The sequence below is a fragment of the Asterias rubens genome, unplaced genomic scaffold, assembly GCF_902459465.1.
Source record: "Asterias rubens unplaced genomic scaffold, eAstRub1.3, whole genome shotgun sequence".
In the NCBI taxonomy this organism is placed as follows: Eukaryota; Metazoa; Echinodermata; class Asteroidea; order Forcipulatida; family Asteriidae; genus Asterias; species Asterias rubens.
This window is the reverse complement of record NW_022985719.1, coordinates 63,885-90,091: the sequence shown is the minus strand read 5'-3', so window position 1 is coordinate 90,091 and position 26,207 is coordinate 63,885. Positions and strand designations below refer to the sequence as shown.

At 39.2% G+C, this 26,207-nt stretch overlaps 1 protein-coding gene across 1 annotated transcript in view; it reads right to left on the bottom strand.

Moving 5' to 3' along the window:
* LOC117306347 overlaps positions 1 to 26,163 on the bottom strand; it is a 42,177-nt gene extending 16,014 nt beyond the window's left edge. The window contains exons 1-12 of the mRNA XM_033790950.1: positions 26,010 to 26,163; positions 21,206 to 23,184; positions 19,980 to 20,142; positions 17,544 to 17,664; positions 15,483 to 16,147; positions 14,435 to 14,605; positions 13,655 to 13,739; positions 12,624 to 12,809; positions 10,785 to 10,964; positions 2,703 to 2,975; positions 1,762 to 1,920; positions 152 to 315 (exon numbers count right to left, since the gene is read on the bottom strand). Of these exons, the coding sequence (XP_033646841.1) occupies positions 152 to 315; positions 1,762 to 1,920; positions 2,703 to 2,975; positions 10,785 to 10,964; positions 12,624 to 12,809; positions 13,655 to 13,739; positions 14,435 to 14,605; positions 15,483 to 16,147; positions 17,544 to 17,664; positions 19,980 to 20,142; positions 21,206 to 22,172 (3,134 nt within the window). The 5' untranslated portion in view covers positions 22,173 to 23,184; positions 26,010 to 26,163. The remainder of the gene's footprint in view (positions 1 to 151; positions 316 to 1,761; positions 1,921 to 2,702; positions 2,976 to 10,784; positions 10,965 to 12,623; positions 12,810 to 13,654; positions 13,740 to 14,434; positions 14,606 to 15,482; positions 16,148 to 17,543; positions 17,665 to 19,979; positions 20,143 to 21,205; positions 23,185 to 26,009) is intronic.
* Between the last annotated feature and the right edge of the window lie 44 nt (positions 26,164 to 26,207).

Sequence of the window (26,207 nt, the reverse complement as noted above, 5' to 3'; positions counted from 1 at the left end):
TCCTTGTCATTTGATTGGTGGTAAACGCATTATGTGTTATCTTTTATTTTGTCATGGTGACATTTGAAGATGTGGAGTGCGACTTCAAAGCTACATCTTTGCCGAAGGGGCAAGCGAGAGTATATGGCTAAATAACAAGCGAAAGGTGTACCTCTTAGCAAATAGTTCCACCTGCTTGGCGTCTGTGCTGGTTACAGTCAGTTTGCCAGCGTAGATGAAATCCAGAATGGAGAGAATGGCAGTGCATCTATAATCCTGCAAGTCAACTGTCTTTACTTGATTGCTGTCACTGCATGGCAGAGTTTCTTCAACTAGCTGAACAAATACGAAACAACAGAAAAATGATGAGAAATTATAAATGTGACCCGCTCTGTGAAAATGAGTCACATGTAGGCAATTTCAAGAATTGAGTTATATGCATGGCTGGAAAGAACACATCAGCAGTAATTTGGTATGTGTCTAAGCTTTGGGGTGTATCACGTTGCTGAGTTACTCCCGTTTGAAATTAGTCACTACACCATTTTTTGTGAAAAACGAATTACAAGTAAAATGATATTTTAAACTACCATTGAGTGCAAAAGGATCCAAATTAGACATAAGTATGATCACAAAATTGTTGTATTCATAGCTTTATTGTCTAATAGTAAGTGTTCTACAGGTCAACCATGCAACTTAAGATCTTTAAAAGATTTTAATTTATTTTTTATTTTTATAGTTTTACATTTTCCATATTTAACTGTCCATAACTTAATATTGGATTGGGCGACATCTAACTCATTTTCACAGAGTGGGTCACAAATTCATAATATTTTGCGTTTTAGTACAATCAAAACTGCCTCATTGGGGCCTTATCATAAAGGGCAATCTTTACAGAAAACTTGAGAGGCAACCAAATGTGCTTCTAATGTACAAGCAAAAGGAACACTCTGGTAGCACACAAGACACTTTTCTACCATAGCTTATATCTGTTTGGTTTGCACTGAAGTGACTGCCATCTCCTAGCACTCCTGAGTCCGATGAAAAACTTGTTCATGGGATGGTCGATGTTACTTTTGACTGCCTCTACTGCTACAGATAGAACCCTTTTTTTGCAAGCTTCATCCAAGTATATGTCTATTCCTGTGATATTTGATGCTTATTTTCACAAGCTGTTTTATTTCAAAGACACTGGACTCTATTGGTAATTGTCAAAGACCAGTGTTTTCATTTGGTGTATCTCAACATATGCATAAAATAAAAAATAAAAACACCCTTGTCACACAAAGTTGTGTGCATTAAGATGATTCATTTGGAGACCTCAAATTCTAAATCTGAGGTCTCCAAATCAAATTTGTGTAAAATTACAAAGAGGGAGCCGTTTCTCACAATGGTTTATACTATCAACACTCTCCCCATTACTTGTTACCAAGTAAGGTTTTATGCTGATAATTATTTTGAGTAATTACCAATAGTGTCCACTGCCTTTATCTGTATCTTGTTTTCTTGCTACAGTGCATATGTACATTGTACCAAACCACACAGTCGTGAGTAATAGCACTTCATGCCTGATACTTCACCGAGGCAACAAAGGCACAATCTTGCCTCCATGCCCCCTTGGCATTGCCTTGGTGTCCTTGAATTGTGTGCCTTTTACCAAGGAGAATATACCTTGGTGCCCTAAACTTTCAAAAACAAAGCATACATGCCTGCACTTTCAACAATACTTTAAACAGAGAGGTAAAATAGAATAGTGGTTTCGATAGAGGATTATAGTTTTGTTACCTTTGCCAAGAGGGGACATCTGAGCTTGATCAGGAACTGATGTGCATTGATTGTGGAACCATCGGATGTTAACAATTGTAAATCGCTTAAACTCCTGTTGTTGACCATCTCCGAGAGGTTGCAAAGAACACTGTGCTCATGTTCGGTCACAGTATGCCCCTGAATAAATAAAGGAATAAAACATTACTATTGATATTCTCTAACCCCGGTTCAAATTGAACAACTATTAAAGGCAGTGGACACTATTGGTAATTACTCAAAATAATTATCAGCATAAAACCTTACTTAGTAACGAGTAATGGGGAGCGGTTGATAGTATAAAACATTGTGAGAAACGGCTCCCTCTGAAGTGACAGTTTTCGAGAAAGAAGTATTTTCCATGAATTTGATTTCCAGACCTCAGAATTATAATATTCGTTGCTGAGGTGTTGTGGTTTTTGAGAAATGAGTAAACCAATGTCATGAAAATACATTTTTACATGCTAAAATAATTATTGTCTCAAAATCACCGAGACAAAAATTATTTTCATGACATTGTTTTACTCATTTCTCAAAAACTACAGCACCTAAGCAAGTAATATTTTCAGGTAAGCTTTCTACTATAATTATCTTCAAACTGTGTAAGTTTAATGTAAATCTGTGGACATTGTGTTTTTTGTCCTACAAAAAGTACATAGACCCTTTAACCAGTAAACTATGCCAGCCTGCAGTAGCATATTGTGTGGTGAATGTATAGGAACCTGGTATTATAAATGCATCATCACAGCTCACAGTCAACCCTCCTACTATCTGACCCTTCAATCTAATTCACTGTGGTTTTGACTGATATATAAACTATGCCAGCTGTCAACTAATCTAATGACAAGGATTTGTGCGTGCCATATAAAATCATAATTTTTTTCAGATAACTTCACATAAACAATAAACCACAAAAGACTTACATCTGTCCTCTGTTCATCCACCTCATCTTCATCTTCCTTCTTGTCTCGTTCTCCATCTTGTCTCTCCTCCTCATCGTCACCATCGGTTGGAATGAACCCACTTGCCGTGATGAGACTGGTCTGACTGTGCTGTGTGTAGGGACAGTCTGCACTCTCTGCAGCCAGCTCAGCCAACAACCTACAGGTGCTTCCACCAAAGGACTGTGTGGCTGAAGCGCCCTGACTGAGAGGGGAACTCAATGGTGGTGATGTGGCCTCACAAATGACAGATTTCTGAATGAATAGAGAATAATAAAGAACAATGTTATGATAAACTTTAGTAGTAAACATATAGTATACAAATATTGACTGCTTCGAGTGCTATTCGCCTCGGGAAAAGAGAACGTTCCGGGGATCACCAAGGGAGTCATAGTTTTAACCATTGCACGAGTAAAAAGCAGTCAATATTTGTTTTATACAACACCCCAAACATTTCTCTAAATACTGTACTATTATTATTAAGTAACAGACCTGAATGCTACAATCCACGGACGACGCGATAACAGATTGCAAAAACTTTTACTGTGCTGCATGTAGTGTCGTGCAATCCGAAATGGTTACAGACTATTAATTTATCATCCTAGCACACGCAACGGACGTCTGGGTTCTGCACGCCGTGTGCTAGTCTTCGGACTAGCGCACGGCAAACCGACGCACTATCACACAGCCCTCGTCTAGCAAAACTAAGACATGTCATGTGACGCGCTTTAAACCAATGAGCAGGCAGAATACTTGTAAGGGGCTTTATAATAGATGTTACATTTGCCACGGGGATAAAGAATATTAATTTTGGATTTACCCAAATACACAGATTAGTGGTAGAGAGTTCCAGATGCGTGGCGCAGCTAAAGAAAGAGAACTACAGCCGATTTCACGAAACGCTAGGATTAATCCTACTGTATCTCGAGTTAGCAAGAGTAACTCACCCTAACTTTGGATGTGTTCAATGCATCCTAACATCTTTGGATACGGAACTACATGTAAACTCGTCCTACATGTACAATCCTTAGATTAATCCTAAGTTAGGAAGAGTTTGGTGAAATCGACGGCTGTCACCCCAGGAGTGTCGAGACTTGGGCTCATCGAGGAGAAGCATAGAACTTGATCAAAGAATCCTTGACGGAGTATAGACTTGAAGTTGATCTGAGATATAGTGGGGAGGCTTGCCATAAGTGCTTTATGGACAATGAGCACCAGCTTGAGGATGTTTGTACACGGCTGATGGCGGGAGATAATGTCAGGATCAAGTAAGTCATATTGAGACTTTGACCCTTGTGTCAGAGACAGTTGTCTTGCCATCCAAAACCATTTACATGCTTCAATGATCATGCATGGTTATGGTTGTCTGCATGGAGTATTAACAACATTTAGGCAAAGTGTGGGGAATGGATTTGTGCATGGTTTTTTTCATTTAATATTGTATAAACTTTCTTGTTATATATGTACAGATACATTGTACATTACACAAACATTGAGTGGCTCAGAGTGGAATGGGAGGAATATTATCGCAAGGTAAATTTTGGACTGATCCATTTCACGAGGCGAAGCCGAGTGAAATGGAACAGTCCAAATTTTACCGAGCGATAATATTCCTTCCAGTCCACGAATTAAAGCCACTCAATATTTGTTTTAAATAACTCACATATAGATCCTTGTCATTTGATGTATTTTAAAAGTATAACATTATAGCGCCGCGTATCGGCAACAATGCACAAATTTAATGGCAATCGGATCACAACCTTTTGCACAGGTGCTCCTTTGTTTTAGCAGCGGCGTGACGGCGCTGTACTGCTCAAAAACATTGGGAACAAGCATGATCCTACTGTTAAATGGGAAATGCTGTTCCCCATGGGCGAAGAGGGCTTTTTGATCACCGGTGCGGATGGGAGTAATAGTGAATGTCACGTGAAGTAAGTTCCACCAATCAAATGACAAGGATCTGTATGTCAGTTTATATAAAGCAAAATATCTTGTCACAGGTTACATTCAATAGGGAGGAATACAAGTTTATTGACATTTTCATCTATTCCAGAGCCAATGTACTCTTACATGTACATGTACACAGGACATCATGTCCTATCAGCCCATCTTCACATCAAAAGCCTGAGGCCAACTTCATAGAGCTGCTTAAGCACAAAATTTTGCTAAAGCAAAAACACTCTTGCTTAATAAAATCATATTACCAGCCAAGACTCCACTCAATTGTAATGCTACATAAACAACAGCTAAATACTAGTCACAAGCAATGTATATGGCATGAAATTTTGGCCAGTATCATGTGTAAATTTTTTTGCTTAAGCAGCTCTATGAAATTGGTCCCTGGTGATAACGCCATTGAATGAGGCTCCAATATCGTCACAGACTATGTATATCACCCCCCCCCCCCCAATCTATGACTGTGATTAACAGTTCCTGTACGTCAAGTGTGCAGTTTTCTCATTTTCTCCGGTCCAGAGTCTAATCATTAAGGGTGTCTTTTTCACATTTGTCATTTGTTATATTTGTCTTCTGTACCACCACCCTAACCAATCCCGTCTGGGGGATTTCAATGTATAGAACAAATGCATAATGGTTCATCTCATTTTACCAGAGCGATACTTCAGGCACAGACGAGGGGGAACACTCATAAACTGAAGACTTGTTAATTTTCGGCCTGCAGCAATTTTGCTTAGAGTTGGAATAGTGCTTGAATCACTGGTATCCATGCTTCTCTAGTCGGGTGGCTTTGTACAGTGTACAATGCGTAGCAGACAGGACTCTAATGTTGATTGTGGACACCAATTCCTACCCTACATGGAATGATTTCCTCCAGCAATTTTGAGTATCGAAGACTGATTTTATTTTGTGCACACTGAATGGCAAAATTGAGCCGCAATAATCGTGATTTTTGAGTAGCAACTGATACATTTAAGGCAGCATTTTGCTCTGCTATACAAGGAAAATCGTACACTGCAATACTGAGCACAATATGGGAATCTTATTGTTATCGTCTTGATTGTTTTCTGGAGAAGAATCGCTGACATCAAAGACAGGATTTGTTTCAGCCTACTCAAGTGAACAAGAAGCTAGTAGTAAAAGTGAACTACAGCTAAACATCATGAATTTTGAGCAGGGGGCATGTTAATTAGTTATTAATGTTCACTGGATCTGAAAGACCGGCCTGATTGGGCTACAATGACAGAAGCAGTCAGCGAGCTCCAGAGCCTTGCATAGGATGGTACGACGGATCTTTTGTACGCGCTTTGGGATTAGTAATTCGATCGTTTGATTGGATGAGCTTTAACTGCATGCACACTGGGGCCTGCCAGCAGATTGAGGTAGCTGGTATGCCACAATAAACCTCCAATTGCATGGTATATGGTACCAACCAAAAGGTCAAAGGTAGAATGTCAAGGATCTCAACGCTGAAGGGTTTGCAACTGATGTACATCAAAAGCCAGGCTTCTAGACACAAATAGTAGCTGCTGCGATCCAAACAACAGTGTGGTCTTTCCAGAGGCTACATAACATTACATAACAATTACAATTTATATATAAGGTGCTATTCCATCAAGATCTATGAGTCAAACGGTCTAAGAAGTTAAATTCTGAGAGGACACCAGTAAAACAAAATAGGGAGCAATTACGGACAGCATGGAAGTAACTTTGATGCAAACTGCTACCAGTCAAACTTCTCCTTACAGTGACTTCCAGACTAGCACTGAACGGTACATCTACATCGCTCTTCTGGGACTAAACATCATTCTAAACCTTACGCTCAATACGTTAGGTCTGCTTGTACTGCATCGGGTACACACCATCCAAGCAACGGGAAAAGTCTTTCTCCGCTCTCTGACCATCTCGGACATCGGCATTGCTCTGTTTTACGCCCTACCCAGCCTGGTAAGAGCATTACGACCGCAGATCACAACCGGGAGAGCCTCATGTAGCTTCAAAGTCGCTAGCGGAATGTTGCTCTTTCACGTGAACATTCTCTCTGTCCTCATACTGACTGTTGATCGCTATGTGAGCATCGTGCACTGTCTACGCTATCCTAGCATCATGACGGTGCCCAGAGCAAGGACTCTGGTGTGCGTCCTATGGGCTCTTTCTATCGTCTACTCACTCACCTACATCATTTTCTCACCACCGGAGTATTCAGACGAAGCCCACATATGCTACCAGCTCAAAGATTCTCTAAACTTCAGTATAACTATTATAATTATTCTGACGTCCGTGATGGTAATACTTGCTCTGTACACACGGCTGGTTATGATCGCGCATCGACATAAGAAACGCATCGCGCAGCAGGAGTTCCCGTCGGCCAACCCGGCTCTCAGGATGAGGTTCAAGGCAAAGTCATTGCTGACCTTCTGCATCATCGTGCTCTCGCTCGCCGTCTGCTGGCTGCCGGAGGTCATCGCCCTCATGGTTGCGAAGACGACGCGCAGGAAGAACGACATCCTGCGGTGGACGTTTGTGCTGCAGAACGCAAGCTGCTGGCTCAACATGGTCATATATTACCTCAGGAATAAAGATTTCAGGCAGACTGCTCATGGGATTTTCACTACGTGGCTTGGATCGTGTAAATATTGTAAGAGTACTGACGTTAGATTCGAGCACTGAGGACTTGGAACTATTTTACATGCAGACATGTTAGATACCCAAAAGTTTCCTGTAGACAACACATTTTCAAATGTAAAAGCCCTTTGAAAAATAAAATGGCATTTCCATCTCAAAGATGAAGTTCGAGGCCCGAATTGCACTTCACACAAACTGGCACCAACGATTCCAGAAATCCCTTTGGGAAATGCATTGAGTTTGTATTTTCTTTGTAAAAAAACATTCTTGGGCTTGCCTTTCAAACAATATGGTTTGCGAAAAAATACCAGTCCTGTCAAAATTGTCAGTTTCTGTCATGAGCAATGCTTTGGAATGATTGCACGAGTGAATGTTGATAAACTTACACTTGAATGTTTGCTACCTTTGAAGTTAGAAGCAGTAAAAACCTTGTGCGCACAGGTGATTTTCATGCGCATGACTTGATGAATTATCAACAGGGTGGTAAACCTTTAGCATAAAATCAGCGATTTGTTTCATCAATTTGTTTAATCAATGTGTGGTGAAGAGGTTTTCAACTAGTGGTCTAAAATCGCCGAGGCCTGGTTCTTGACAATTTTACCGAGACAAAGTCGAAAATAACGGGAAAACCCACCCTTGTTTCTGCACGTTTCGCCGTGTCATGACATGTGTTTACTATAAATCCGTAATTCTCGATGTCGAGAATTGATAATTGTTTTAATGTTTTCTCAAAAAGTAGAGCATTTCATGGAATAATATTTCAAGAGAAGTCTTTTACCATTACCTTCTGTAAACCCTGTAAGTTATTTGTAAATCTGTGAACTTTTATTTTTTTTCTGTTCCGAAAGTGTATAATGGCTTTAATAGGCTCCATAAGTTTTGCATTGTTGCGTGACATGGCTGAGCGATCTGTGTCGCTGCTTAGCGGTCTAGCGCATCAAACACCTGTTCTACTGGCCGAGGTCACTAGAGTGTGTGTCCAAATCTGTATATTAAAGGAACAGTACAGAATTGGTTTTTGCTCACAAAACAGTTGCTGGCAGTGTAAGCACTTTATGTAGTTCACCATATACATAAACCGACACTACTGTAGAAGTTTGAGATCGATCGGCCATCTGGGTCAGGAGAGAATAGTCAAAAACCGATTACGTTATTTTGCATTGCATCGATGCCATAACAAAAATCAATTAAAGCGCTCACTGAGCTATAAACTCCAAACGCGAAATTAGATTATTTATTTCTCATCAAATATGACATTTCAGGCAGAAATATTTCAAGGGATGTTTTCTACTATCATCATCATTAGACCGTGTAAGTTTTATGTAAATCTGTGATCTTCACGATTTTTGTTTCTTACCAATTCTGTAACGTTCCTTTAAATACATTTCAAGGCATCAAGGCATCAATGACCAGGGCCCAATTTCATAGAGCTGCTTAAGCAAAAAATTCTGCTTAAGCAAAATAATCCATGCTTAGTAAAATCAGAATACCGGCCAAGACTCCACTGAATTGTTATGCTAAGTAAACAATAACTCAATACCAGTCAAAAGCAATATATATGGCATGACATTTTGGCCAGTAACATGTGTAAAATAAGCAAGCTATTTTCGTGTTTAACCAAATTTTTTGCTTAAGCAGCTCTATCAAATTGGCCCCAGTGGCAATGGAGGCATTTACCTCCTATGCCCCCATGAAGTAATCCCTGCAGGTTAATAATTACACTATATGGCATTTCTCTGTCATAACCCACGCATCAGTTTAAAAAAAAAAAACTTTGACATTTCTTAATTATTGATTTAGCGCAAAGGTCAAGTAAGTTGCAATCAGCACACGGTCCACATTATGAGGAGCTTTTGTTGATAACAATTTGGCTGCAATTAGAAGACATTTCTCAACCTGAGTGAGAACCATTTATATTGTAAATCCATTTATTCTCATCATGTTAAATGATTTGACTATCAAATAATACGCTATGCCGTCAATGGCTTTTTGTTATAGGGCTGTATATCTTCGGAAAACAGTAATTTTTTATACTGCATCGCTTCTGCTTGAACTGTTCTGCCTTTTTTCCTGCTTTTTATGAATTTGTGGTAATATCTCTGATCTATATGTATCTTGTTTCAGAGTAGTTGTCATGTCTTATGTTTGTCTGTCGTTTTGCTTGTGTTTTTTACAAGCTTCTGCTTATCAAAACAACCCGTACTCTATGCATTTATCCTGCTTACTGCTACTTAAAGGCAGTGGACACTATCGGTAATTACTCAAAATAATTTTTAGCATAAAAACTTACTTGGTAATGAGTAACGCAGAGCTGTTGATAGTATAAAACATTGTGAGAAACGGCTCCTTTTGAGAAATAAGTCATTTTCCACGAATTTGATTTCAAGACCTCAGATTTAGAATTTGAGGTCTCGAAATCCAGCATCTGAAAGCACACGACTTCGTGTGACATGGGTGTTTTTTTCTTTCATAGTTATCTCACAACTCCGACGACCAATTGAGCTAAAGTTTTCACAGGTTTGTTATTTTATGCATATGTTGAGATACACCAAGTGAGAAGACAATTAACAATTACCAATAGTATCCAGTGTCTTCAATGTTATTTTTGCTGTACATAGTTTCACATGTACTTGTCAATATTTTTCATAGAAGTATGGAAGTAAATGTGTGTCTGAATTAAATTGAATTGTAATTTATTTTACTTTCTGCAACACCTCAGTCGCATTTACTGTTGTGAAATTATTGTGAAAAATGTGTACACTGTTTTTCTAATAACGAAATTGACCCTTTAGAGTCCATTCATCTCTGTATTAATCATCACAAAACGCCCAGGCATTGCTAATACTGTTCATTTCTTCAATCAACTTGTGTCAGTAGAAAGGTCAACAGAAATAAACACGAAACAAACAATTAAGTTTTGGGTTTAAAAAATTGGGATACTATGATGATACAACATTAGTAAATTTTTATATCTGGATGAGCTTTACTTTGACCTGTTTATGTAAACGGAAGTAGGTCAAACCAACTCGAAGACTTGGCCACAAGAGCTTGAGTTCGGTACACCAGACCATGACTGACCCTTCCAAGTTTTTGGTTTTCTATCATGTAGCAATTTTGTTTGCTTTGGTCTACATACAGTTGAATCTTTGTTGTAGACATATTACCTGTAATAAAACTTTGCATACTTTTTTCTGACTATTTACTGCACATTTTGTACTGTACTGTTTGGTCAAATGAAACAGTTGTAATCATCAAATCAATATACAAAGTGCCCCAAAAGCATCTTTAAACCAACATTTCAGTTTATTCTTTAACCCAGCCATCCAAAATCTCAAATCAAGCTGTGGTTGACTGAAGCAGGACCAAAGTAAACACAAATCAAGCAATGGTAGGATCTAGTCATCACTTAAGGTGTAGTTTTGCACCTGTCTGATCCGAGCAAAACTTGCATTTGGAATAAGTTTGATTAAAATCTGAACTTACCTGTTGACTGGACTGTACAGGACTTGGCATCCTAGGCAATGAGCCTCTTCTATTCATGTCTTTCCCTCGTTGTGATGTCCTTCTCTTCTGAGGGGTGACCACTGGCAATAATTGAGGAACGTAGAAAGGAGTCTGGCTACACGGATCAGAGGCTGACGCTAGACTCCACAGGAGCAAAGGCTGTAAACAACAACAAGAATAGTTTGCTGATATTAAATAAATGACATGAACAAACTGTCAAGAGAATGCTGAGAATAGATCAGTGCAAAAAAATGTCAGTTATTGCGCTTATCATTAAAGGCACTGGACACTATTGGTAAGTACTCAAGTAATGGTTGGCATATTAAAGGCAGTGGACACTATTGGTAAGTACTCAAGTAATTGTTGGCATATAAAAGGCAGTGGACACTATTGGTAATTACTCAAAATAATTATCATCATAAAACCTTTCTTGATTAGGAGTTATGAGGAGAGGTTGGTACTATAAAACATTGTGAGAAACGGCTCCCTCTGAAGTGACGTGTAGTTTTCGAGAAAGAAGTAATTTTCCACGAATTTGATTTTGAGACCTCAAGTTTAGAATTTGAGGTCTCGAAATCAAGCATCAGAAAGGACACAACTTCGTGTGACAAGGGTGTTTTTTCTTGCATTATTATCTTGCAACTTCAACGATCGATTGAGCTCAAATTTCCACAGTCTGTTATGCATATGTTGAGATACACAAACTGTGAAGACTAGGCTTTGACATTATCAATAGTGTCCACTGTCTTTAAAACGTTCTTGGTAATGAGCATTGGAAAGCTGTTGATAGTATAAAACTCTGTGAGATGACTCCCTCTGACGTAGAGTAGTTTTTTGAGACAGAGGTTATTTTTCATTCAAATATTGAAAGACTCCTGGCCTGAAGCTTTTTTTAAGCATCTTGAAAGCACACAAATTTGTGCAACATACATGTAGGTATTACTATTTTTTTTATTATTCTCTTACAAATTCAATGACCAATTCAGTTAAAATTTTCACAGATGTGTTATTTTATGCACACTGTATGTTGAGACACACCAAGTGGGAATATGGTCTTTGACAATTACTGAGCCTGTCCAGTGCCTTTTACCAGGGAATGCTGGAGGACATGCGTAAATGCAAACATAAAGGTTAAATTAGTACGTTGGATGCCGTCGACAGCAGTTAAACACAAGCCGTTTTTACCGGGTCTGACAGAAAATGAAGGGGTGATATTATTTAATTCTGAGAGTATTAAAGGCCCTGGACACCTTTGTTAATTTGTCAAAGACCAGAATTCCCACTTAGTGTATCTCAACATATGCATGAAATAACAAACCTGTGAAAATTTGAGCTCAATTGGTCTCAAAGTTGCAGGAGAATAATGAAAGAATAAAAACACCTTTGTTGCACAAACTTGTGTGCTTTCAGAGGGAGCCGTTTCTCACAATGTGTTAAACTTTCAAAAACTCTCCATTGCTCGTTTCCAAGTAAGTTCTTATGTTAATAATTATTTTGAAAAACTACCAATAGTGTCTAGGGCCCAATTTCATAAAGCCTGTAAGCACACAAATTTGCTTAGCATGAAATTTTGTTCTCGCTTAAAAGATGTTTACTAACCAAATTTCCACTTGTTGCATATATTGCTTGCTACTGGTATTCAGCTGTTGTTTGCTTATCCTGAAAATCACCCGGAAATTTGGTTTGTAATCCTGTTTCTATCCAGGCAAAAATTTCATGCTAAACAAATATTTGTGCTTACATTTTTGGCCCAGTTCCTATAAAGCAGCTCTACGAAACTAGGGTCACAGCCTTAACACACAATCTTAGATTCCTTACTCCATGTCTCTGCTCATCAATCAAGGCCGACTCCTGCGTCAAATTAGCGCGCTTAGTGCCGCTCGTTTGATGTGCTCGCCTGGCAACTGCTCGCTTCCTTGTGTTCCATATCCATGGTGACAGTTTGTGTTTCCCGGCGACCTTGCTCTGTTTCATTATCGGTGTTTTCTGTACACTACGATTACCCTGTATTCAAAGGAAAATACAAAAATCAATTATTATAGAAATACTTATATAAATAAATTGTCAGGGCAGGGACGGTTCTTGTGATTGACTTTTAAACTTGGTGCGCTACATAATTGGCAATACAGGATGTACAAGTATACTCCTGAGGGAATGAAATAATCTAAAGATTGAGTATTTATGTTATAATAATAATGATATTAATAATACACAGCTTTTATATGGTGCTTTTAACTAAAGAATCTCAAAGCATCTAACAAGAAAAATCAATACAAAATAACAAGATTACAAATTTAAAAAGAGGAAGCATACACGTTTAAGACTCTGGACACTTTTGGTAATTGTCAAAGACCAGTCTTCTCAGCATATGCACAATATAACAAACCTGTGAAAATTTGAGCTTGATTGGTCGTCGAAGTTGCGAGATAATAGTGGGAAAAAACCCACATCATTGTCATGCGAAGTTGTGTGCTTTCAGATGCTTGATTTAGACACCTCAAAATCTAATTCTGGGGTTGAAATCAAATTCAAATATTTGAGTGGAAAATTACTTTTTTCTCAAAAACTACTTGTACATGAACGTTACTTCAGAGGGAGCGGTTTCTCACAATGTTTTATTATCAACAGCTCTCCATTGATTGCTAACAAGTAAGTTTTTATGGTAACAATTATTTTGAGCAACTACCAATAGTGTCGAGTGCCTGTAAAACGAAAAGCAGCAGAAATAATTATGGACTGCTGGATCCAATGGGTTTTCAGCAGGGATTTAAACTGATTTTCAGTGAGCTCCATAAAAGAATCCTTGAGTGATGGGTTTCGAGTGCTGAAATTATAAAGACCACTGTTACCTTCGGTAGAATTATATCTGCCATTCTTTCTCCTAAAACTCGTTTACGTTCGTCCTCTGTTCTCTGAATAAGCATGGGGACTTCCCTGGAAAAAGGAAAATCACAATATAACGCTTTAATAATAATCAGAGCTGTACCCATGGTGGGCGACACTGGGCGTTACTGGGCAAGAACTCACAATTTTTGCCCAGCACACTGAGCAAAGTACATTAAAAGTATTGTTTGAAGCTTTGTATGGTGTGGAGAAATAGGAAGAAACAATAAATAGATAGTGAACTTGCGGGTACAACCATGTGTTAAATGACTAAAATGACTAATTTACACATGGTTGTACCCGCAAGTTTACTTTTTATTTATAGTTTCTTTCTTAGGTACATTGTGCCGCCCAGCACATCTGAGACACATCTAGTATGATAAGATGTCGCAGAGAAAGAACACAATAGAAAGGCCATTCAACTTTAATCCATGGCCCCATAACATGAACAGTGTGGAAACCTGGTATCAGGCTTGAAGCTTGCATTTCAGCATATTAATGGCCATTAAATAAGAATGGGTAATTTTGTTGATCAGTTCAACCTTGGTGGACTTAAAAATGAAATGAAAGATTTATAGCGAACACCACTAAAACTGGTCTAGCTACATGTACATACAACCCTGATAATAATAATAGGCCCCTAATATAGTACCAAACATTTCACAAACTCTACTTTGTAGACAAAATCACTACACTAACAATAAGCGAATCAGATTATATTTTATTAACAAAAATTAAAACCATACTTGACTGTTTCTTTCTTTGTGGTCCTCTTCTTGCGTCCACGCTTCCCAGGAGGTTTAGCCGGCTCTGACGTTATCTGTCCATCAGCGCCCTCTATTGACCCAAGAGAGTCAGGTTGCTGAATGAGCGAGGCGGATAATGCTAGGGCTACCCGGGTTTCTTCATCCAGTGGCCTGATGTAAAAAATATAATTCACTGAATCAGTAAATGAGTTATAAGAGTTTTACCTTTGGTTATATGCAGGGATGTGATTGGCTGTTGAAAAAAACACCTGAACTGTAAGTACAAAGCGTGAAAGCTTGCGAGTGCAAAAGCTTGCGAGCGTGAAGCCTGGATACATTTATCTGCAGCCCAACTCTGCAATCTGGGGCATTCATATAGTTTTTATCTTCATGTTTTTATCACCTTGATATTACATACATAACATCATTGACATCCGATGTTTGTAAACTATTTGTTTGTATAAATTGTAATTTTTACTGTAATTTGGCTGTTGGCCACAGGTCTAAAAAGAAATAAACAAAACCATCTATCTAATTGATAATTGTTACATCAGTGGTTTCCAAACTGTACTGTTGTTCACAAAATGAAAACAAAAATTGTGACCCACGAGTGTGGCTCTGCATATTTGCAAACTGCACAATGTTCAATCTCACACAAACGCATGGATGAACACAATGGTAGAATGTTATTTGCACGGATTCAGTTTCATGAATACAGCATTATACATTCAATATATTTTTTTTTTGCTTGTGTTCCCCACCCCCCTCTCAGGAGGTGACGAAATCTAAAAAGACATTGCGGTCATAAACATACATTACAAATTGAAAGTTTATTTGTTCGTTTGTAAACAACAAGACATAAAATATTGGCTTTAAAGAAAAATAGTACACATTGAGCACAGGGCCATCTAGAAACCCAGAGAGCATGATCGCTGATCCTAAGAAGTTGCCAATGGAAAAGAGGGTGTATTCATGCAAAGCTAGGAGTGAAAGGATTTCATTTATTCATTTATTAAAAATCTGATCTATGCACTCATTTTCTACTTACACTGCCTCAGTTACGGTCTGATGTTTCCTCTTGCACTTCCCTCTTGTGGCATTCCTCCCTCTGGCAGCAGGCCTACCCCTTCTGGATCCAGAGGGTCTAGTAGACAAAAGCCGATCCCCTGTGGCAGCTTCCAACACACCTGTGCTCTGCTTGCCACCAGCAGTATCCAATGTGGTCCCCGCTATGCCGTCTGTCCTTGTGTTAGTCATCGATGTGAAATTGCTCTCACCAAGCGTTGTAGTAGCAGCAACAGGCACTCCCAAAACACCGACACGCCCACTGTGTGTGGTGGCCACGCCTGTTGTGACGCCCCGGCCAGAAGAGCCCAGTGCTATGCCCTCTGTTCCAACTGTGGTACCCAGTGGCACCCCTGTTCCAGGCACTCCCAAAATGCCAACACGCCCAGTGTTTGTTGTGGCCACGCCTGTTGCGACACCCCTGCCCGAAGAGCCCAGGGATCCAACCATTGTACCCAGTGATACCCCTGTTCCAACCGTTGTACCCTGTGACACCCCAGTCCCAGCAGAAACCGAGGGTGCTATTGCACCTGTACCCTGGGCTGGGTGTAGTTCAAATGCCCCTTCCTGAATCCTCACTAAGGCAATCAGCTGCATGGGCTTTACGCTGTTCTCTCTGGCACACTTCTTGAGATGAGATTCCCTCGTCTACAGACAGGAGAAGAAACAGGTGAACCCAAACTCAATTAAAACTGAACCTTTACTGAACTATTACTCATGACTGTTTGGAGCAAGAAAAAAATATACTGTTAAAATGAAACGGGTTGTGAAACAAGCATCAAACATCCTAGGGATAGACATCGATCTTGATGAAACTTGCAAAGATAGGGTTCGATCTAAAGCAGAGGCAGTCAAATGTAACACTAACCATCCATTGAACAAATTCTTCATCAAACTAAGATGTGGGAGGAGATGGCATTCACTTCAATGCAAAACAAACAGGTACCTCAACTCCTTCTTCTGCTTAAATGTTGTTTTCAGTATGATTCCATTGTGGTTTATTGTGTAGTTTGTCTGATTAATTAATATTATGTATTTCCAGTAGTTTATTTATGATTGTGTATTATTAATTTTGTCTGTATTGCATGTACTCAAAATGAATTTCCTCCATGGTAGGACCAATAAAATTAAATTGAATTGAATTGAACTAAAACTAATTCCCAAATGAACTCCAAATGAACCCAAACTGAACACCAACTGAACCTAAACTAAACCCAAACTAAACCCAAACTAAACACAAACTGAACCTAAACTAAACCCCAACTGAACTCAAACTAAACCCAAATGAACCCAAACTGAACACAAACTGAACCTAAACTAAACCCAAACTGAACACAAACTAAACCCAAACTGAACCCAAACTAAATCCCAAATGAACCCAAACTGAACCTAAACTAAACCCCAAATGAACCCAAACTGAACCCAAATGAACCCAAACTAAACACAAACTGAACACAAACTGAACCAAAACTGAACACAAACTGAACCAAAACTGAATCCAAACTAAACCCAACTCCTCCTGAATCTTGGTTTTGCCAATTCTGATGGAGTCATTGAGACAAAGCAAAACTGCTTCAATCAAGAAACACTTACATGAGCTTCAAATTAATATGTACAGTAGCCTGCAATATGACCGATCTTATTGTACCAATGTTCGTCTAACACAAGCAGACAGGTGCAAAATAACTAAATGTACATTGTATAAAACTGCGGTTATGTTTCGTTTTTGAAAGAGCAAGAGCACCAAGGCATTTTCTCCTAAGGGCACCCTATGAGAAAATTTGACTGGAGCATTTTAAGGGCACCAAGGCAAATGACCAGTGGGAATGAGACAATCGCCTCCGTTGCCTCCTTTTCGATGGTAAAACCAAGGCTGGTACAGAGATGTAAACATAAATTGGTTGGCAATATCTGAGTGTCAAGTTAACTTTCAATAAATTTTCAGGAAGAGTGAAATTATACAACTCAGGTTTTGCATCTACATCCAAGCATTGCAAATATATTCAAGAATTTTTTTTTTTTTTTTTGGGGTAGAGTACTTTACCTTCTTAGCTTTGAAATGTTTTCCACAGATGGGACAGTCTGGGATATTCCTTGAGGCTGGTTGTGGTCTACTGTTGTCGATCACATCTGGAGGCTCAATTTTCTCTAGATTATCGATGCACCTGTCATGTCATTCGACAAATAAAAAAACCAACAAATTTTGCTGTTAATTTTTCAACAGTAATAATATAATAATAACAATAATTAATACATGCAACAAGTTCTTACAGCAAATTTCACAATTTACCACTTACATGTAATACACTTTACAATAGGGTACCTGCTACATATTTCTTTCAGCCTTCAGAGGGAGATTATCCTTTTGGTTTCTTGAACCATTTGATGGTTTTAAATACAGATATGTACAATAAAACTAACCTGTAAAAATGTCATTTCAATGGTCGCGCTTTTCAGATATCACCGAAAAATCCAAGCTATAATGTCTATGCAGGAAGAATATCGCGTCATTGGAATACACAATCTGAGAGATGTTACTGTCAGTAATGCTTCTCGGATACAAATACTTTGGTGGGAAAAAAAACCTAATATTTTTTCCAAAACCACGTTACATCAAAGTGAAATGATTAGCTCAAAATGCTTTATACTGTCGGAAGCTGATGTACTCTAACCAAGTAACTTTAAGATTATTGCCATTAAAATTCAGAGTGCATACATGTAAATACATCCGTTAGCTCGTTAAGAAGTATTTGGACAGTACTTGGACTGAGCGAACATAAACTGGGCCACTGTTTACCTTATACGTCATCGTCCCACTAACACTAATGGCTTTTTGTTAATTACACACATTCATATTTCTGTTTGGAAATTAATTTGTTAAAAAGTGTGTGATGGCAAGAAGATAAACAATCCTCAAACCCATTTCTGCCCGACTGGTCTTAGTACCAAAACTGCGCGACTAGTCAAGTAGTAAATTACACTAGTCGCCCAGGCCTATCCAGAGTTGTTGCAGTCGTAATCAACTGTTCGCATGTTTTAGCTTCATTTGATGTAAAGTGGTTACATGTACAACCTTTTTCTGAGCAGGGCCAGCCATACTTCTAGAACTACATGTATGCAGTTTGGTTCCGCTATCATCTCCAGTAACCTCATAGGTTGACATCTCTCATGGCAATAACGAGTCTGCTTTTTTTTCTGGTTCTTGTATTAAGTTTTATTTGCAACGCAATTCTCTTTTTTTCTTTTTTTCACTCTTGCCAAAATTAGGTTCTTTGTGTCCTTTGAACTCTCATTGACTCGGGGGACGTCCAGAGAATCCACTCCGCAATCTCAAAAATTGTTAAAAATTATAAATTATTACCGTAATTCAGTCCCCGCTATCACTACACTATGCCGACTGCCCCAACGCGTCGTGAGGTATGTCACGACACGTCACGACCGTGACGTGTTTTTTTTTCCAAGGACAAACGTGGAGAATTATCTGCACACGTTCGTCCTGGAAAGAAAAAAATTCCCGATCCGTGCTTTATGAACAAAACATGTGGACACGCGTCTGGGAACACACTCTTCGTGGTTCCCAGAGGCATATCCATAGGTTTTGTACACAAAACACAGGTCAAGTATTTTCTACCGTCATACATGTACATGTATCTTCAAACTGTGTAAGTTTAAAGTAAATCTGTGGACATTGTGTTTTGTGTTAGGAAAAAGTACATACGCTGTAGACCCTTTAATAAAGGGTTTGGGTACTTTTTGAAAGTCACAAAACATTAACGTCCAAAGATTTACTTTAAAATTACACTATTTAGAGATAATAATCAAATATTACTTGCTCAGATAACCTAGGATCTTAAAAAACTTGTAGTTAAAGTATTTTTTATTGCATAGTTGAGGCATGTCCTTTACTGTCCTGGAAACAAAAACACACATACACGGCAACTGTGTTTTCCTCATAGGATGGTTGAGGCATTTCCTAAACTGTCCTAGGAAACAAAAACAAACAAAAACAAACACATGGTAGCTGTACCATCCTAGGAATAAAAAATACATAACAACTGTGTTTTTCCTCCTAGGATGGTTGAGGCATTTCCTTAATTATCCTAGGAATAAAAAATACATGTTAATTGTGATTATTTTTTCCTAGGATGGTTGGGGAATTTTCTTAACTATCATAGGAACCAAAACAAGTATAGTGACTTTAATTCTCCTCCTAGGATATTTTAGGCATTTCCTCAACTTTCCCAAGTCTGTTTATTGTTTCCTCCCTTAAGGGATAGGTTAAAAAGATTTGAGTTAAGAAGCTTTGAAAATTTTCCGCCCCAGAAATGGACCCTGATACCCAGGACGCCACTGTAGTATAATACGCAAGTGTAAGGCCGCCAGGGCTAGCCTGGTCCTTGCTCTATGCTCTCACCATGCAAATTTTCAAATCATGATCAACATGTATTGTAGATTGAGATTTGGTGTACATGGTACATACCTGTTGATATGCTGCCCCCTTCTTGTTGAGTTCATGTGTGTGAGTTCCCGTTGGCAGACATGACAGAAGTACGTCTCAGTCTCAGTCAGCAACTCCTCTTGTCTCTTCTCATCTTCACGCTTCTGAAGACGTCGAGCGAGCTCCTCATCGCCGCTGGTATCGTCTGCAATAAATAAATAATATATAAAAACAACACCTGTTGATTCTTATCTAGCGCTCATATCCGTCACTAAGTAACGCTCAAGGCCCTTCGATCTTCAGTATTTCCTGCAAGGTATTATTATGAGACCTACATGTACATGTGTTTTACTCCTTTTACATATTATCATATGGTTTACAAAGTGCTGTGGCATAATATGCTGCCAACCACACCACAAACAGGAGAGGCGAAATATTTGATTTAAGTGCACTGGGTTTTTATGTGCATTACACAACACAAAGAACCAACAGCGTCACATAAGTGCGTCCCATCCGAAGGACGACGCATCATGGATAAGTGTTTTGCTTTAAGGACACAGGTGTCATGACTGGGACTCGAACCCACACTCTGCTGACCAGAAACACCAGAGCTGGAGTCCGTTGTTCTCACCACTAGGCATGATACGCCACAAATAAAGCATTAAAGGGAAGGTACAAGTTTGGTAATCACTCAAAACAAAAATTAACTAAAAACTAACTTGGTAACAAGCATTGGAGAGCTGTTGACAGTATAAGGCATTGTGAGAAACGACTCCCTCTGAAGTAACATAGTTTTTGAGAAAGAGGTAATTACTCACTAAAATAATAAAAGACTTTTAGCTAGAAGTCTTTTATTCCTACCTGAAACTTTGAAAGCACACAAATTTGTCCAACAAAGGGTTTTTTTCTCCATCATTTTCTCGCAACTTTGATGACCATTTGAGCCCGAATTTTCACAGGCTTGTTATTTTATGCTTATGATTGGATACCCCAATTGGGAACACATTTACCAAACGTGTACAGTGCCTTTAATTCGCAAAATTAGGGTAAATGTTTAATAAGGCACAAAGAGGTGCACTGTTTTTTCCGGGGGGGGGGGGAAGGGGGGTAATCTTGGCTAGTTGTGAACTCTTTCGGTTTCAGTGCCTGCTTTTTTTTCTTTGCGTTTTGAACACAAAGTGCCCAGCTTTTTTATGTTTTTTAAATTTGATTAAAACAATTATACTGGTTTAAAAACAAGCAATCAAAGATCAAACACCAAGACATACCAGAGTAACCCATGCTTTCACATGTCTTTGCTGCAAATCGTTGGTGTAGACACTTCTGAGTGTGTTTCCTTAGACTTTCTGCTGTGAACGTTTCTCCACAAAGTGGACAGTGCTTCTGTGTAGTCCCTTCATCTGGGCACAAGGGTCTGATTTTAGAATCAGTGCTCTTTCGTTCAGAGGATGACCCAAGATGGCACGGGTCGTCATTGTTGAGGACTTGTGCTGAATGCGTCGAGATCAAGGATGGCTGTGTGGTGGACTGGACCTCTAGTAAAGTCACCTCGTTCTTCAAGTCAAGATTCTTTGACTCTCGGGGAAAAGACTCTGTACTCAACATTGACACATAAACTGAGCATCCTTTGATGGTTGAATCTTTTGGTGTCGAGACATTGGCCGCAGTGTGTCCAGCTTTTCTAGTTTCTGGTTCGCCAGTCTTTTTCGGTCTCTCAACACTTTTTTTGACGCCCTGACAAGCGTCAGTACTACTGCTCAACTCGGACAGAGCTGTGGCTTTTGAGGGTCTGTTTTGTTTAGGTCTGCTGAGGGCACTCCCAATCCTTCGTTTGCCTTTCGATGCATTGATCGACCCTCGTACAACAGGCTCCTTGAAGTCGCTGCTCTGGTTCAAAGTGGTCTCTCCTAAAATAGCTTTGATCACCTCCCTTGGTGCCTTTGATTTGGCCTGGCGACTCGCTGATTTGGCCTGGCGTAAAGATAGCTTGCCTCTTCGTGTCGCCGCCGATGTCTTGGACCTCTTAGAACCATTTCCCACCTCTTCGGAGGTGCCTCCAGAGCTTGCCTCTCCAGATTCGCTGCACCTACTCTGAGCAGTCTCCTCATGCAGAGAGGGTACCCCATCTGTTAATAGAGACTCTGAGTGCTTTTGAGTTGATGAATTGTGCTGTGGATGTCCCCTGGATGTGATTCTGTCTCCCTGGGCACATTCCCCTTGAGGCACCTCTGTCATGACGGTAACTTCAAAACGCAACAAAGATCACTCCCTTCAGGTCAAAACAGACTGAGAATCGTACGTAAACTGTACCTCCCCTTCAATGTAAAAAAGAGTCTGAGAAAGCGTCCTTTCGCTTCAATGTAAATTAAGCAATAAGACAAACCAGGTGGATGCCTTTTTTTTTTTCCTATAGCTTCTACATGTAGTTTGATGATGCTGATGCTACTATTGGTCATGCAGTCTACAATCTGGACATAATCACATAAACAGAGTTTTCACTTCCAAACGAAGTTCACTCCCTTCAAGTCAAAACAGTCTGAGAAACCTTTGCTTCTATTAAGCTGTGAGGCAAATCAGGTTTATGCCTTTTGGACTTCTATAGCTTCTAGTTTGATGAAGCTGTTACTTTGGGTCACGCAGCTAAAGTCTGGGCGTAATCACTATAATCTGGGCGTAATCACATGCAGAGCTCTACAATCTGGGCATAATCACATGCAGCTACAATCTGGGCGTAATCACTATAATCTGGGCGTAATCACATGCAGAGCTCTACAATCTGGTCGTAATCACATCAGCTACGTACAATCTGGGTGTAATCAATACAATCTGGGCGTAATCAATACAATCTGGGCGTAATCAATACAATCTGGGCATAATCACATCCATCTACAATCTGGGCGTAATCACATAATCAGCGTTTTCACTTCAAAAACATCCCTTCATTTGTAGGTTGTCAAAAGTTCAATACTATACAGCAATCATGCATGCTCAGCGTTCCAGCAAATATCTATCTTTTAAAAGCAATTTACAGCTGATGAAGTCCAATCAATCAGAGACCCATCTTGAAGATTTCAGTCTGTGGTTTCACTACGGTTTGACGTCATCCTTGGATTTCCTCTTCTCTTCGATGATGTGAGCCCTCTGCTCGTTGACGCGGTTCTTGTGAGCCATCATCTCGCCAAAGCTCTCATGGTCTTCCTGTTTGTGTTTACGGTGAAGCTCCTCAGTATCTGGCATGAACTTCTGTCTGTCGAAGGAGAGGACGGAAATAATAAGCAAGTAGAAACTTTTAAAGGAACCGGACATTATAATTGTTAGCATAAAAACATGTACTTGGAAACAAGCAATGGAGAGCTGTTGATAGTATAAAACATTGTGAGAAATGGCTCCCTCTGAAGTAGTTTAGTTTTTGAGAAAGAGGTAATTTCTCACTCAAATATTAAAAGACTTCAAATCAAGTAAAGCCTGAAGCCTTTTATGAGGCATCTGTAACACAAACTTATGCAACAAGGGTGTTTTTTCTTTCATAATTCTCTTGCAACTTTGATGACCAATTGAGTCACGCCTTTCACATTCAACTGTATGCTGGGATCTACATACACCAAGTGTGAACACTGGTCTTTGACAATTACCATATATACATATGTTTTGATGTGTTAAAAACAGTCCAGTGCCTTTAAAGACACTGGACACTACTGGTAATTGTCAAAGACCAGTCTTCTCACTTGGTGTATCTCGACATATGCATAAAATAACAAACCTGTGAAAATTTGAGCTCCATTGGTCGTCAAAGTTGCGAGATAATAATGGAAGAAAAAAGCACCCTTGTCACACAAAGTTTCTTTCATGCTTGATTTCGAGACCTGCAATTCTAAATCTGAGGTCTCTAAAGTGTACACACTTGGAAAAGAAAATGCCAGAATAACGCAGACATGACTTTCTTGAACACCCTGTTCCTCTATTTGTGTACAGCGCATGAACTCTTGGTTATTGTATGCTCAACTTTCCCAGTAAACAATCACAGCAAAGATCACTGAAACTCATGCTCAGTATGCTCCCATATTCCAGGAATTATTGTGGAATTTAAAATTAGAGCTTCCACGATGACGAAAGAACGTACATGTAAGGCTGACATGACACCAATGTTGTACATACGTACTTGGCATGGGAGGTACATATATGTATGTGTGTACATTGTGTGGATGGGATGGCTTTTATTTTATTTATCTTTTTAATTTTATTACGATTATTATCGGTCATACATAACATACATTCCTATACGTCCCATAGGCACAGTAACTGGGTCTAGACTCTAGTCCAGTTATTTATCATGTTTAAATGTAAATACGATGTCGGTCACTTCGTACCCAAGTCACTTTGTAATCAAGTCACTTCGTACCCATTATTTTCTTTCATGTGGACACTGATTATATTTCACGGTAATTAAATGTTCCTCACTAACCTTTGTAAAAAAAAGTGTCCAGTTATTATTATTATTATTGGTGAATTAATGTTCTTCCATTTGACGCAATTTTCTCATGGAGCCATGGGCTCCGTTTTTGACTTGTCCAACGGAGAATGGTACGCATTGAGGGCATATTTGACACCAATTTTCCTCTGTAAATTATTATGTTTTTTTGGTTTTTTTAACTCTCCTAAAAAGTGAATGTTTTATTTACTGATAACCAGTGCTGATAACAAAAACGAATCCCCAACTTTGGTTTGAAAAAAACCTTGAAGGTTTGTTTCAAATCGTTTCCTTCATCTCTACTCCATGGTCTCAACAACCGTATAATTCATTCACGCATGACGTGACTTGGGTACGAAGTGACTTGGGTACGAAGTGACTTGTGTACGAAGTGACTTGGGTAAGAAGTGACTTGGGTACGAATAGCCCCACTTGTGTGGCCAAGGATAGCTGAATCCTTAGCCACACGTCCACCCCATTGCCTCATGCAGCTAAGGAATAAAAAAATTCTGGCGCGCTATCTATGAGTCACCCGGCATTATAAACCGCCTGAATGTGTTCACATAACTCTTGGCTTGCTTTGTGTGTATTGAAAAGTGAAACAAATAACATTTTGAAAAGAAATTTTTAACGATAACTTTGCTACCTTTCGCCGACTCTAATTTCATTCAGCCGAGCTGTGTGTCTGTGAGGGCACGAATACAAATCAACGGCTGTTTTATGTGAATTAAGCTTGTGTACTAAATACCAAAGCTTAATTCACATAAAACAGCCGTTGATTTGTATTCACGCCCTCACGGGCCCACAGCTCGGCAGGCCGATGACATCATGCTGATCCGCATATTCCAAGATGGCCGCGCCGTGCACGGTTCGATGAAATTAGAGTTGGCAAAAGGTAGCAAAGTTATCGTTAAAATTTCTTTTTAAAATGTTATTTGTTTCACTTTTCAATACACATAAAGCAAGCTAAGAGTTAGGTGAACACATTTAGCCGGTTTATAATGCCGGGTGACTCGTAGATAGCGCGCCAGAATTTGTTTTATTCCTTAGCTGCATGAGGAAATGGGGTGGACGTGTGGCTAAGGATTCAGCTATCCTTGGCCACACGTGACAAGTGGGGCTAGGCTAGGGTACGAAGTGACTTGGGTACGAAGTGACAGACATTCTTTAAATAATTATCTCACAGTCATAGCCAAAGAACTAAAAATGGAGTATAGGGACAATGAATGAGGGAGCAGCGCAGTCAAGACCACCAGAGACCTAAAATTGTTTGTGTTTTTCCCCATTACCTAGTCAGCTACTCTGTATATCTGTCAATATGCACAAAAAACAGTTTACAGTTAGTATTTACACATAAAGGCCTATGTACATGTAAATAGCTTGGCGCATCAACAATACTTACACGTACATGTAGGTCTTTCTGGAATTCGAGGCTAATACAATTTGAAAACCTACAACTGAGTTTTGTTTATGTAACTTTAATTTCAAAACACTTCAGTTTCGTCCGTGGTTTTGACTTCTCTTCTGTTCTGCTGCAAACAAACATGACAAACGAAGTTGTTGTACAAATTAATAAGATTAAGAAACAAATGCTTGACACTTACCTGAACACGAAAGCCGTTGTAAATCCAGCAAGAACACTTCCAAAAACAATTGGAAACCTCCACTTTGTCAAACTAGAAAACCTAGACATTGTAGAGTCTCAGAATTCCCACGAAATTCCACAGAAATAAATTGTACGTATCTCTTCTGCATGCCTTTTGCCGGTTTGAACACCGTTAATAAGAATAGTCAGGTAACCT